Source organism: Theropithecus gelada, chromosome 1 (genome assembly GCF_003255815.1).
Source record: "Theropithecus gelada isolate Dixy chromosome 1, Tgel_1.0, whole genome shotgun sequence".
Lineage (NCBI taxonomy): Eukaryota > Metazoa > Chordata > Mammalia > Primates > Cercopithecidae > Theropithecus > Theropithecus gelada.
In genome coordinates, this window is record NC_037668.1 from 120,147,966 (window position 1) to 120,162,750 (window position 14,785).

Here is a 14,785-nt window from a genome sequence, read left to right on the forward strand (position 1 = left end):
TGCCAATCCAGGTATTTATGTGACGTCTAGTAAGTAGATGAAGTGTGTTGCTTTCTTGTGAACACTTGGTTCTTTCCTCCCACACCAAAGTGATTTAATTAAGACGTGTCAAGCTGTTAATGGCCCCCAGACTTCCGGTTCAGGAAACTGGCGATCAATGGCTTTTTGGCCGGATTTGGGAGCAGCTCGTCAGCCGTTTTTGCCCTCCCCTTCCCATCCATCCACTGGGAATGAGTATTAGGAATTCAGAAGGGTTGTTTGCTATTTGATCCTAAGGGAAACTACTGTACTAAATATATTTTTCTGATACATATTAGCACCCTTAAAGTATCTGCAAACCATCAAGAGGTAGTTGCGAAGACTCAAAATCCTAAATCACTCACTTATCAGCACGCAGCTGTTGCGAAACAGCTCTTAAATTGCCACTTTAAAACCAATGAGAGCATGTCTCCAGCCTCAGCTGCTACTTAATATTGATCAAGCACTCACTACGTGCAAGAGACAGGAACTGTGGAGAAGGCTGGAAAAAAAAGTGTGAAAACGACGAAAACATCAGAAGCCAAAACTCAAGAACCTCTACTAGGCTAACTGATTAGTGAAAACGTTGTGTTAACAGCAAACGCCCGCTCTCTGCACAGCAATGACCCCAACCCACTCTGCCTGCCCTATGAGGCCTGAGCTGCCCAGCTCAGACTCCTACACCTTTTTTGCGCCGCCCGGGGGGGTAGGTGTGGTCACGTGACAGGTTCAGACCAATGGGCAGACCGCCCGCGGGGGGGGGGTCTCCTATAAAGGCGCCTGTCGCAGTTGCCTAGCGGCCGCCATTACAACAAAAGCTGGCAGCGAGGAACCGCGGAGAACTGTTGGCCTGCACCGCTTAATTTTGTGCGGCCAAAAAGGGGCAGTCACGTATGGTCCGTTTTGTAATACACAGGTAACATTACAGGTAATGTACCCTCCATAGGGGGTGTTGCCTTAGGCCGGTCCCGAGGTGCGGCCTTGGGTGGGAACAACCGTTTTTTTCCTCTCTCCCCTCCCCCACCCCATCAACATCGTACGACAGTCCGGGCAGTTGAGAAGGCCAGCCCGACTTCGTGCCTGCAGCCCAGGTGAGTTGCCAGTGACTTTCCTTTGGCCTTACCAACTTCAGACTCGTTGCCCCCAAGGAATCTTTTTCTCTCTCTCCCTCCTTCCCCCTAAATGTCTGGTTTTTTCTTCAAGGGAGGGCTGGGAAGGAGAAGGTTGGGGCGAGGGAGTGGGAGGTCCAGTTGTCCAACTGACGCCTCCCATTTTGAAATATACTCATGGTCTTTGTAGTTCCTCTTAGGTCTTGGACTGGTGTGGATCGCTGCTGCCTGTACTGTAATTTTGGAAATGCAAGAGAAAGTACAGAGCTTTTAGCTTTAGCTGGCATTTTGTGTTTATTCTCCAAGTGGTCATTTGGGACGGGGAAGTTCGGGTTCTTGCTTCATTTATTTATTCAACTAACTTTATTAAGCCCCTGGAACATGCTGAACCGTCTTCTGGGTACTGCAGAATTGTGGTGGGCCTTACCTCAAGGCCCAATACGGGCGCGCTGGCCTGTATTAAGAATTAAGATAGAAGAGGCCGGGCGCAGCGACTCACCCCTGTAATCCCAGCACTTTGGGAGGCGGAGGCAAGCGGATCACCTGAGGTCAGGAGTTCAAGACCAGCCTGGCCAACGTAATGAAGCCCGCATCTCTACTAAAAATACAAAAATTAGCTGGGTGTGATGGCAGGCGCCTGTAGTCCCAGCTGCTCGGGAGGCTGGGGCAGGAGAATTGCTTGAACCCAGGAGGAGGTGGATGTGGCAGTGAGCTGAGATCAGGCCACTGCACTCTAGCCCGGATGACAGTGAGACTCCGTCTCAAAAAAAAAAAAAAAAAAAAAAAAATGGACCTGCTGTGTTGCCCAGGTTGGAGTCAGGGGCTATTGACAGGCACTGTCATGGCCCACTACAACCTCAACTCCAGACCTCAAGCGATTCTCCTGCCTAAGCCTACTGGCTAGCTGGTACTACAGGTACCCTGCTTCACTGTGGCTGACAGTGTTGGGAATTGGTGAAGTAGGAAGAGATGAGTCTAGTAAGGTGGCCAAGGGGGCAGATTATAAAGGGGTTTATATAGCATGAGGGATAGTGAGTTGAACTGTGTGATCTTAAGCAACACCGTTGCATAATTCATATGGTGACTAGTGATTGAACAAAAGCAGTGGTTTGCTGATTGGAGAATAGGAAAAGAGTAAGTATCTCGAATATTTAAATTATATTGAGCATTCATTTGTGCCCATGTATTTGATACTTTGGAGTGGCTGAAATTGGCATAAGGTGGGGAGGCGGGGCTGCAGGGGCCAGGGACGGTGTATAGATGGAATTAAAAAAAAAAGGGGGTGGGCAGGGCACGGTGGCTCACACCTGTAATCCCAGCACTTTGGGAGGCCAAGGAGGGTGGATCACGAGGTCAAGAGTTCAAGACCAGCCTGGCCAACATGTTGAAACCCTGTCTCTACTAAAAATACAAAAAATTAGCTGGGTGTGGTGGCATGCGCCTGTAATCCCAGCTACTCCAGAGGCTGAGGCAGAGAATTGCTTAAACCTGGAGGGGTGGAGGTTGCAGTGAGCCGAGATTGTGCCACTGCACTCCAGCCTGGGCAACAGAGCGAGACTCTATCCCAAAAAAAAAAGACAGAAAAGGGAAGTTGAGGTGGCTCAGACCTGTAATCCCAGCACTTTGGCACGTTGAGTCGGGCAGCCAGGAGTTCAAGACCAACCTGGCCAACATGGCGAAACCATGTCTCCACTAAAATTACAAAAAAAAAATTAGGTGCAGTGGCTCATGCCTGTAATCTCAGCACTTTGTGGGGACAAGGTCAGAGGATCGCCTGAGTTCAGGAGTTTGAGACCAGCCTGGGCAATAGAGTGAGACCCTATCTCTATAAAAAATACAAAAAACTCTGCAAAGAGACTGTATCCCCAAATTCTAGCTCAATGCTTTGACCGCATTTGTAGGTGCTTTATGTTAGTACATATTCAATGAATGAACAACTAGAATTTGGAAAATGGTATCCTGGAAACCAGAAGAGCATTTTAAGAGTCATAATAGTTTAGTGACAGATGTTCCTGGGAGGTCAGGTTAAGAGTCAAAAATAATTCATTGGATTTAACAATTTAGTATGGTAAGTGTTAATCTTAGTGTAAGGGGAGTTTTAGAGGAATGTTGGGGAAAAGCCAAGTGTGAAGTAGGCTGTAAAGACAATGTAGTTTCTCAGGATGCTCTGGGATGAGGTATGGAAGAAAAGATTGAGGTCCCAAGAAAATGATAGGATTAAGGGAAGCATTTTAAAGGGGACTTGACAAAGTTTATATGGAGGGAAGCTAGTAGATAAATGTCGAAGATACAGAAAAGATGGACCAGGACATCTGTTGAAGATACAGAAAAGGTGAACCAGCATAATGGTTCATACCTGTGATCCTAGCACTTTGGGAGCTTGAGGCAGGTGGAGGAGTGCTTGAGCCCAGGAGTTCAAGACCAGCTTGGGTAACATAGTGAGATCCATCTCTACCAAAAAAAAAAGGAGGGGGGACCAAGGGCCTTCCAGGGGTGAAGGGGGAGTGTTATCTAGAGTCCCTGGGAAAAGAGTTCTAGATAGAAACAGCGCCTCATCCTTAGACTGAAGGGAGAAGCAAATGAGAAGATTGAGTCATTGTAAGGAATAAACATTGTAATTCATTTCTATTAATTACCTCTGGCCCAAATTGAAGCCTGATCTAAGTTTGCAGAAACTATTTTCTCCCTTGGATTGGAGACTGCTCATTTGATGTTGTAGGATTTGGAATTAGTATATGAGCTCATCAAGGGCCAGGTTACTTTTTACCTCCAGCTCTTTAGTTCTATGCTGTACTGTTTCCTGAGACTCAAGTATGCACATAGGGCAACACAATTTAATACATCCATCTTTGTGGTTAGTAATCATTGAGGGAATTCAAAAATTCAGCTGGGTGTTGTGACTCATGCCTGTAATCCCAGCTCTTTGGGAGGCTGAGGCAGGAGGATCGCTTGAGCCCAGGAGTTCAAGACCAGCCTGGCCAATATGGTGAAACCTCGTCTCTACTAAAAATACAAAAATTAGCCAGGCGTGGTGGCACAGGTCTGTAATCCCAGCTACTTGGGAGGCTGAGGCAGGAGAATCACTTGAACCTGGGAGGCAGAGGTTCCAGTGAGCCGGGTTCATGTTACTGCATTCCAGCCTGGGTGACAGCAAGAAAAAGATTCTTTTCAGAGTTGCCAAGGTTATTTTGAGAGTTACTGAGGGGTGAAGAGGCATGTGGTTTTCAGGTAATTTGTTCATGGAACCATAGACTGATGTAACAAGGGGAGGCTATACTTTTATGTGATTGTCTTCAACAAAGTGAATTGAACTTTTAATTATGATACATTGTTTTTGAACAGTTGTAATGAGTGGTTACTGTGCAACATTGAATTCTTGACATTAGATTTCATCTGCTTATGACACATCTTTTTTTTTTTTTTTTTTTTTTTTTCATTTTTTTTTTCTACCTTTTTTTTTTTTTTTTTTTTTTTTTTACCATTTTCTTCTCCTACCTGTTTTGTTTGTTTTTTGAGACCGAGTCTCCCTCTGTTGCCCAGGCTGGAGTACAGTGGCATGATCTCACCTCACTGCAACCTCCCCCTCCCGAATTCAAGCGATTCTCCTGTCTCAGCCTCCCAAGTAGCTGGGACTACAGGCATGTGCCACCACACCTGGCAAATTTTGGTCTTTTTAGTAGAGACAGGGTTTTACCATGTCGCCCAGGCTGGTCTTAAACTCCTGACCTCAGGTGATCCATTTCCCTTGGCCTCCCAAAGTGCTGAGATTGTAGGTGTGAGCCACCATGCTTGGCTTTTATTTTATTTTATTTTATTTTATTTTATTTTATTTTATTTTTGTTTTATTTTTGAGGCAAGTTCTCACTCTTGTCACTTAGGCTGGAGTGCAGTGGTGCAATCATGGCTCACTGCAGCCTCCACTTCATGGGCTCAAGTGATCCCCCCACCTCTGCCTCCAGAGTAGCTGGGACTACAGGTGTGCTCTATGATGCCCAGTTAATTTTTGTATTTTGTGTAGACACAAGATCTCACTATGTTGCCCAGGCTAGTCTTGAACTCCTGGACTCAAGTGTTCTTCTCACCTTGGCCTCTCAAAGTGTTGAGTTTACAGACATGAGCTACCGTGTATGACCCATCTTTCTAGAGATAATATCCATGGGCAAAAAATGTTTTGAAAGCAGAAATAACAAAATGACAAATCACTATAAACATTAGAAGCAATAGTGGAGGCTGGGTATGGTGGCTCACGTCTGTAATCCCAGCACTTTGGGAGGCCGAGGTGGGAGAATCACTTGAGACCAAGAGTTATTTAATAAGACCAGCTTGAGCAACACAGTGAAACCTCGTCTCTACTAAAAAAAAAATTACAAAAATTAGCCAGGTGTGGTGACATGCACCTGTCATCCCAGCTACTTGGGAGGATGGCTTGAGCCCGAGATCGAGGCTTCAGTGAGCGGTGATCATGCACTCCAGCCTGGGTGACAAAGCAAGACCCTGTCTCAACAAAACAAAAAAACAGAGGACTTTCACCTAGATGGGTTAGACTGCAGATTATAGTTGCCAGTATAATGGTAACTCTGTACTTTTTTCCCCCCCTTAAGGTGGCACATTGGAATGTGAGTGTAAGTGCTTTTTAGAACCTTAAATTAACCAACATGTTTACTTCTGATACTTCACAAGTGATTAGGACCCACCATTAAGATGAAAATTGTCTGGGTATGGTGGCTCAATCCTGTAATCCCAGTGCTTTGGGAGGCTGAGGCAGGTGAATCACTTGAGGTCAGGAGTTCAAGACAGCCTGGCCAACATGATGAAATCCCATCTCTACTAAAAATGCAAAAATTAGCCGGGTGTAGTATAATGCCTCCCTGTAATCCCAGCGACTAGGGAGGCTGAGACAGGAGAATCTCTTGAGCTGTGGAGGCAGAGGTTGCAGTGAGCTGAGATTGCTCCATGGCACTATGGCCTGGGAGACAGAGTGAGACTCTGTCCTAAAAACAAAACAACAACAAAAACCTCTTTTGGGTTATTTTATAGGACTCTTGTGGTGGCTTTTTCGTTTGTTATTAAAAATTAAGAGCTAAAATTAGTCATAAAGGCTTTAGGGAAAGTGAAATAGTAAAATTGACAGCTGTCTAGCATAGAAATTTGCGAAGTATAAAAAGCCACATAAGCGCATTTTTAAACGTTTTAAAGAAACAGATTAAAGTAATTGAAGCAGTAAGATGGGTAATGACAGTGGATAAATTATAAAAAGGAAAATTTTTAGTCATATATTGCTGGGCAGTGAGCTTCACACTAGAAACCAGGGCCTGCAGCCAAGAAATCCAGAAAATTCACCACTGAGAAGATAATCGGATTATCAAATATTAGCTATTGTTTTGCCCAGTGACAATGATATCAGAATTATTTGTTAATGTTTGGTCCATTCATGTTCAAGCCGTCTGTGGCCCTCAATTACAGTGTATTTAAGGCTGTTATTAAAATTTTCAAGCATAGAGAAAGGTAAAATAATACAAAAAACATCTCTGTATATCAGCAGTTGTCAACATTTTGCCATGTTTGCTTTTCTGTATAGCCTTCTTCCCACAAGCCTTTTAAAGATATATTACAGATATGACTTCACAAGTATTTTTGAGCAACACTTAGCATTTTTTTCTGTACACCTTGCTATTACATCTATCAAGATGAACAATCCCCTAGATTTCCCTAGTTGTCTCAAAATGTTTGTTATGACTGATCTTTTTGTTTGCCACCTTTCTGGCTGGAAATATGGCTGATTTTTAAAACCAAGATTTGATATAGAATAACCAATTGAGTTTGGCTAGCACGACTTTTCCCACCCCCCACCCCCTGCCTGCTTTTCCTGAGTTGTATGTCATGGATCTTAATGTAGAGTCATTTTTCTTATTTTCTGTAATGCCTTGACTTTTGTGAAATAGGCCATTCCAGCACTGCCCCTTAGAACTTTTCTGCTGTGATGGCAATGTTCTATATCTGCATTGTCTCCTACAGTAGCTGCTAGCCACATGTGGCTATTAAGCACTTGAAATGTGGCTAAGTTTTTTAATTCTGTTAAGTTTTGGGTGATTTAAATTTAAATTGTTATAGTTAACTAGGGGCCATCATACAGCACAGCTCTAAGTCCCTGAATTTTCTGTAAAATAAAAGTTAAATCTAAAAGCTTGATTAGGCTGGCATGGTGGCTCACATCTGTAATCCCCAGAGCTTTGGGAGGCTGAGGTGAGAGGATGACTTGAAGCCAGGAATTTGAGACCAGTCTGGGAAACATAGTGAGACTCTGGCTTCCCCCTTCCCCTTAAAAAATAATTAACCAGGCATGGTGGTATGTACCTGTAGTCCTAGCTACTCGGGAAGCTGAGGCAGGAGGATTCCTTGCGCCCAGGAGTTCAAGATTGCAGTGAGCCATAATCGAGCCACTGCACTCCTGCTTGGGTGACAGAGCAAGACCCTGTCTCCAACAAAATTTTAAAATTATAAATAAAATCTTGATTACATTCAATTGCACATATTTGACAAAAAGACTTGTAAGTAATTTATAGGTACTATGTACTTAGCCATGTTAAATACTGCAGAGAAGTCTAGGAAGGTAACTGAGGAAGGCCAGTGAGGGATATAGAATTATGGAATGTTTTAAGGTATTTAGGATTTGTGGGAGAGCAAAAATTTTGTGTTCGCGCTGAACATAGTGGGAGAGGATTTTTATGTATGTGTGTTTTAATAGATTTTATTTTTGGCCAGGCGCAGTGGCTCATGCCTGTTATCCCAGTGCTTTGGGAGGCTGAGGCAGGTGGATCACGAGGTCAGGAGATCGAGACCAGCCTGGCAAACACGGTGAAACCCCATCTCTACTAAAAATACAAAAACTTAGCTGGGCGTGGTGGCAGGTGCCTGTAGTCCCACCTACTCTCGAGGTTGAGGCAGGAGAATGGCTTGGATCTGGGAGGCGGAGCTTGGAGTGAGCCGAGATTGTGCCACTGCATTCCCGACAGAGCGAGACTCTGTCTCAAAAAAAAAAAAAAAATTTATTTATTTTTTTTTTTTATTTTTTTTTTTGAGACGGAGTCTCACTCTGTCGCCCAGGCTGGAGTGCAGTGGCCGGATCTCAGCTCACTGCAAGCTCTGCCTCCTGGGTTCACGCCATTCTCCTGCCTCAGCCTCCCGAGTAGCTGGGACTACAGGCGCCCGCTGCCTCGCCCGCCTAGCTTTTTTTTGAATTTTTTAGTAGAGACGGGGTTTCACCGGGTTAGCCAGGATGGTCTCGATCTCCTGACCTCGTGATCCGCGCGTGTCGGCCTCCCAAAGTGCTGGGATTACAGGCTTGAGCCACCACGCCCGGCCAGATTTTATGTTTTAGAGGAGTTTAGGTTCACAGCAAAACTAAGCAGAAAATAGTGTTCCCGTCTACCCCATTTCAAGTACAGCACCAGAGTGGTACATTTGTCACAATCAATGAACCTACATTGACACGTCATCACCCAACATTAATAGTTTACATAGTTTCTGTTTTGGTGTATATTCTATGAGTTTTGACAAATGGATCTACCATTATAGTATCATGCAACATAATCTCACTGCCCTGAACATCCCCTGTGCTCTGCCTATTCCTTCCTCTCCAGACCCCTAGCAACTGCTGATCTTTTTACTATCTCTATAGTTTTGTCTTTTTTTTTTTTTTTTTTTTTTTTTTTGAGATAGAGTCTCACTCTGTCGCCCAGGCTGGAGTTTAGTGGGGCCATCTTGGCTGGCAACCTTCACCTCCCAGATTCAAGCAATTCTTGTGCCTCAGCCTCTAAGTAGCTGGGATTACTGGCATGCACCACATTGCCTGGCTAATTTTTGTATTTTTATTAGAGATAGGGAGGTCTCACCCTGTTGACCAGGCTGGTCTCGAGCTCCTGACCTCAGATGATCCACCTGCCTCGGCCTTCCAAAGTACTGGGATTACAGGCATGAGCCACCACACCTGGCGAAGTTTTGCCTTTTTTTGAGAATGACATTCAGGTTTTCACGATGTCGTTTCGTGACTTGATAGCTCATGTCTTTTTTGTTGTTGTTGTTGTTGTTTTAAGGAGTCTCGCTCTGTCACCTAGGCTGGAGTCCAGTGGTGGGATCTCAGCTCACTGAAACCTTTGTCTGCTTGGTTCAAGCGATTCTCATGCCTCGGCCTCCTGAGTAGCTGGGATTACCACCATTTCCAGCTAGTTTTTGTATTTTTAGTAGAGATGGGTTTTCGCCATGTTGCCGAGGCTGGTCTTGAACTCCTGACCTTGGGTGATCTGCCCACCTTTGCCTCCCTAAATGTTGGGGTTACAGGTGTGAGCCACCACGCCCAGCCGATAGCTCATTTCTTTTCAGTACTGAATAATATTTCATTGCATGAATGTAGTAGAGTGTATTTACCCTTTCACCTACTTAAGGACATCTTAGTTATTTTCAAGTTTTGGCAATTATGAATAAAGCTGCTATAAACATCCTTGTGTAAGTTTTTTGTGTGGCAAGGTATATTTTTTAAAAAATCAAGGCTGGGGAATGTCTGTAGCCAAAGATACCAGCAGAAAGTAATTCCAAATAAAAAATTAAATGTAGAAAATGAGGCAGGGAACCGTGGGCTTACCTGTAATTCCAGCATTTTGGGAGGCCAAGGAGGGCAGATTGCTTGAGCTCAGTAGTTCGAGACCAACCTAGGCAACATAGAAAAACCCCATCTCTACAAAAAAATACAAAAAAAAAGCAAAAAAAAAAAAGCTGGATATGGCAGCATGTACCTGTAGTCCCAGAGAATCAGGAGGCTGAGGTGGGAGAGTCGTTTGAGCCCAGGAGTTTGAGGCTGCAGTGAGCCAAGATCATACCATTGTACTCTAGCCTGAGTGACAGTCAGACCCTGACTCAAAAAAAAGTAGAAAATGAAACCATGAGACTGCAGAAAGTATATTGTGTATGTGTATATATATGTGTTTATAATATATACACACACATATATATATTTTTTAGCCTAGATTGCACCACTGCATTCCAGCCTGGGCGACAGAGTGAGACGCCATCTCAAAAACAAAAACATAATACATAGTAAATAATACTATATGTAAAGTTCAAAAATGGTCACAGTTTGGTCTATAGTGATAAAAGTCAGTGGAGTGTTTAACCTTTGTGGATGAGCGAGGGTGTGGTGACTGGGGCACCTAAAAAGTAGGTTAGCTTTAAATAATTACGAAGCCAGGGTAAGAGCCAGTTTAGTTGTGACATCCTAGAATAGCTCCATCTTTGTTCTTAATGATGTTCTTAATGATTTTTCTTTTTCTTTTCTTTTTTAATTTTACAGGTGAGGTCTCACTGTGTTGCCCAGGCTGGTCTTGAACTCCTGAGCTCTTTTTTGAGACAGGGTCTTGCTGTGTCACCCAGGCTGGAGTGCAGTGGCACAATCTGGGCTCATTGCCACCTTTACCTCCCGGGCTCAAGTGATCCTCCTCAGCCTCCCGAGTAGCTGAGACTACAGATGTGCACCACCACGCCCTACTGATTTTTGTATTTTTTGCAGAGATGGGAGGTTTAATCTTGTCCAGTCTGGTCTTAAACTCCTGCGCTCAAGCCATCTGCCCTCCTCAGCCTACCAAAGTTCTGGGATTACAGGCATGAGCCACAGCACCCAGCCTATGACTTTTATTAAGTGTTATATTTCCATATATGTGTAACATGAAAATCGTGAAAGTAGAAGATTGATAACCACCTTTAATTCATTTTAATGTAGTAGTACTCAATCTTGGCTGCACATCAGAAGTAACAGTTAAAAAAACCAACAAAACTGATTCCCCGGCACTCTCTCCAGAGATTGGGACCTGAGCATTGGTATTTTTAAAGATCCACAGCTCCTCATAACTATTAGGATGGCTAGTATTAAACCAAAAAATTTCTATTGGCAAGGATGTGGAGAAATTGAACTCTTGTACATTGTTAGTGGGAATGTGAAATCATGTATTGGCCATGGAAAATGGGATAGGCTTCCTCAAAAAATTAGAAATATAATTGCCATATGATCTAGCAATTCTACTTGTGTATGTATATCCAAAAGAATTGAAAGCAGGGTCCTGAGATACTTGTAAACCCATGTTCATAGCAGCAGTATTCACAATAGAGTCAACAAGTGGAAGCAACCCAAGTGGCATCAATGAATGAATGGATAAAGAAAATGATACACATACAATGGAATATTATTTACCCTTAAAAGGAAGGGAAATTCTAACACACACTATGACATGGATGAATCTTGAGGGCTTTATATTAGGAAAAATAAGCCAGTCACAAAAAAGATAATATGATTTGTCACTTTAATGAAGTATTTAGAGTAGTCAAATTAATGGCAACAGAAAGCAGAATGGTGGTTGCTAGGTACAAGGGGGACAGAAGAATGAAGATTTGTTGGTTAATGCATATAGAGTTTCTGTTTTGCCAGATGAAAAAGTTCTAGAGATTGGTTTCACAAAAAACATGAATATACTTAACACTACTGAACTGTACACTTAGAGTTAATATGGTAAATTTTGGTGTGTATTATGCTGCAATTCAAAAATGTCTACAAGTGATTAATATGCAACAGGAGGTGAGAACTAATACTACTTTAATGCAGACAAAGATATATTATTGGCTGTTAACACTGATCTCTAAAAGTGGGCAAAATTATTTCATAACTACTTTTCATTTTGCTCATGTACTTGAGGTATTATGTGTACATTGGTAGTACCATTTCTATCCTTAAAGTAATGATGCTGTCTAGGAATATTAAATACTGTCTTTCTGAAACACCTATGAAATTTAAAATATTTTATTCTAGATGTAGCAATATATGCCACAGAGTAACATTTTACTCTAATAAATTTGGTTTTAAAATAAATCACTTTGGGTCGGGTACAGTGGCTCACGCCTGTAATCCCAGCACTTTGGGAGGCCGAGGAGGGCGGATCACCTGAGGTCAGGAGTTCCAGACCAGCCTGGCCAATGTAGTGAAACCCTGCCTCTATTAAAAATATAAAAGTTAGCTGGGCGTGGTGGCAGGCGCCTGTAATCATAGCTACTCAGGAAGCTGAGGCAGGAGAATCACTTGAAGCCAGGAGGCGGAAGTTGCAGTGAGTGGAGACTGTGCCACTGTACTCCAGCCTGGGCGGTAGAATGAGACTCCATCTCAAAAAAATAAATAAAAATAGAAAAATAAAAATAAAATCACTTTGGCTGGGCATGGTGGCTCAAGGTTGTAATCTCGGCACCTTGGGAGGCCAAAGTGTGTGGATCACCTGAGGTCAGGAGTTTGAGACCACCCGGGCCAACACGTTGAAACCTTGTCTCTCCAAAAAATACAAAAATTAACTGGGCATGGTGGCATGCATCTGCAGTCACAGCTACTTGGGAGGCTGAGGCTGGAGAATCGCTTGAACCTGGGAGGCGGAGATTGCAGTAAGCCAAGATCGTGCCATTGCACTCCAGCCTGGGTGACAGAGTGAGACTCCATCTCAGAGAGAGAGAGAGACCATAAATAAATAAATAACTTTTTTCAAATTAGCCAGAAAAATTTTTTACTTTGCTTTTCTCTTTGTTGAATTAACAGTTGTAGAATACTTACACACTGATCATGTCTTTAACGTTCTGTTATTTCTTCCGACTAGGAATTTATAGACTTTTCCTGCTAAGACCTCAATTTGTGTGTTTTTGAAAGGCAGAAAGACTGAGATGTTGAAATAATTTAAAACATCCAAGACTAAGGCATATATAGTAAAACTTTTACTACTTGTATAGAAAAAGTTTGTTTAAAAATTACTGCTTTTGGCTTTTTTTTTTTTTTAAATCCTGTCTTAATCATGATGTGCTTTAAAATACAGTATCTGTTACTCTTTTTTGAGACAGACTTTCACTCTCGTTGCCCAGGCTGTAGTGCAATGGCATGATCTTGGCTCACTGTAACCTCTGCCTCCTGGGTTTAAGCGGTTCTCCTGCCTCAGCCTCCCAAGTAGCTTGGATTACAGGCATGTGCCACCACGCCTGGCTAATTTTTGTATTTTTGGTAGAGACAGGGTTTCACTACATTGGCCAGGCTGGTCTCGAACTCCTGACCTCAGGTGATCCACCTGCCTTGACCTCCCAAAGTGTTGGGATTACAGGCCTGTGCCCCTGTGCCTGGCCTCTGTTACTGTTGAATAATACTTTTCAGCTCCTGTGGAAACCATTCCTAAAGTGCTTCTGAAGTACTCAGTTTTTGTTTTTCAGGATATGTACGTGTAAGCAGGATTCGAAGCAGTTAAGAATGTCTCTGCCAAGTCGACAAACAGCTATTATTGTTAACCCTCCTCCACCAGAGTATATAAATACCAAGAAAAATGGGCGATTGACAAATCAACTTCAATATCTACAAAAAGTTGTCCTAAAGGATTTATGGAAGCATAGTTTTTCATGGCCTTTTCAACGTCCTGTGGATGCTGTGAAACTAAAGTTGCCTGTATGTATGTCTTCAACTATGTTTCAAAAAAAAATCCTGTAAATTTCTGTAAGACATAGCTAGTTTTTTTTTTTTGTTTTTTTTTTGTTTTTTTGTTTTTTTGTTTTTTTTGGAGACGGAGTCTCGCTCTGTCACCCAGGCTGGAGTGCAGTGGCCGGATCTCAGCTCACTGCAAGCTCCGCCTCCCGGGTTCACACCATTCTCCGGCCTCAGCCTCCCAAGTAGCTGGGACTACAGGTGCCCGCCACCTCGCCCGGCTAGTTTTTTTGTATTTAATAGAGACGGGGTTTCACCGTGTTTGCCAGGATGGTCTCGATCTCCTGACCTCGTGATCCGCCCGTCTCGGCCTCCCAAAGTGCTGGGATTACAGGCTTGAGCCACCGCGCCCGGCCTAGCTAGTTTTTAATAAATCATATTTGTTGGGCACGTTGGCTCCTGCCTGTAATCCCAGCACTTTGGGAGGCTGAAGTGGGCAGATCACCTGAGGTCAGGAGTTCGAGACCAACCTGACCAACATGGAGAAACCCTGTCTCTACTAAAAATGCAAAATTAGCCAGGTGTGGTGGCACATGCCTGTAATCCCACCTACCCAGGAGGTTGAGGCAGGAGAATCTCTTGAAGGTGGAGGTGGAGGTTGCAGTAAGCTGAGATTGCACCATTGCCTGGGCAACAAAAGTAAAACTCCATCTCCAAAAATTAAAAATACAAAAATATTTAACAAATACCTGATTTATTTAGCATCACTAAAGTCTATCCCAATGAGTAATTGTTTTCCAAAAAAACAAAGTATTTTTCTGAGCATTCACATTCTTATTTTAATAAGTTGTGATAAATTGTAATACATGTTTTATTATAGTATATGTCACTTCACCTTTTGGATGCAGAGTTATCCTGAATTTTACCTTTTCCGTGAAGTTTCTCTTGACACTTCCTGGCAGGCTTGGTCGCATCACATACAGAATTTGACTTTAGGTCTTACGTTAGGAATTTTTAGCCATTCAGTAATGCAATGGTTGAGTAGTTTACAATATAGCTAGTCAACTTGAAGCTGGGATTTTATTCTATGGAGTCAGACTCCATAAAAACAAGGTTCTTACTCATCCTGCCCTTTTTATTTTCTTTTTTTTTTTTTTTTTTTTTTTTTTTTTTTTTTTTT

The 14,785-nt window shown here is 42.9% G+C and overlaps 1 protein-coding gene across 5 annotated transcripts in view; it reads left to right on the forward strand.

The window, feature by feature from the left end:
- Positions 1-787: 787 nt before the first annotated feature.
- The window catches only part of BRDT (bromodomain testis associated), a 62,277-nt gene continuing 48,279 nt past the window's right edge, over positions 788-14,785 (forward strand). The window contains exons 1-3 of one of the 5 annotated variants that reach the window (XM_025386024.1): positions 788-1,109; positions 1,318-1,386; positions 13,401-13,629. In XM_025386024.1, coding sequence (XP_025241809.1) covers positions 13,438-13,629 — 192 coding nt within the window. In that variant the 5' untranslated portion in view covers positions 788-1,109; positions 1,318-1,386; positions 13,401-13,437. Of the gene's footprint in view, positions 1,110-1,317; positions 1,387-3,087; positions 3,196-13,400; positions 13,630-14,785 lie in introns of those variants that run through there. The other 4 variants (XM_025386015.1, XM_025386040.1, XM_025386031.1 and 1 more) reach the window with 4 other exon arrangements.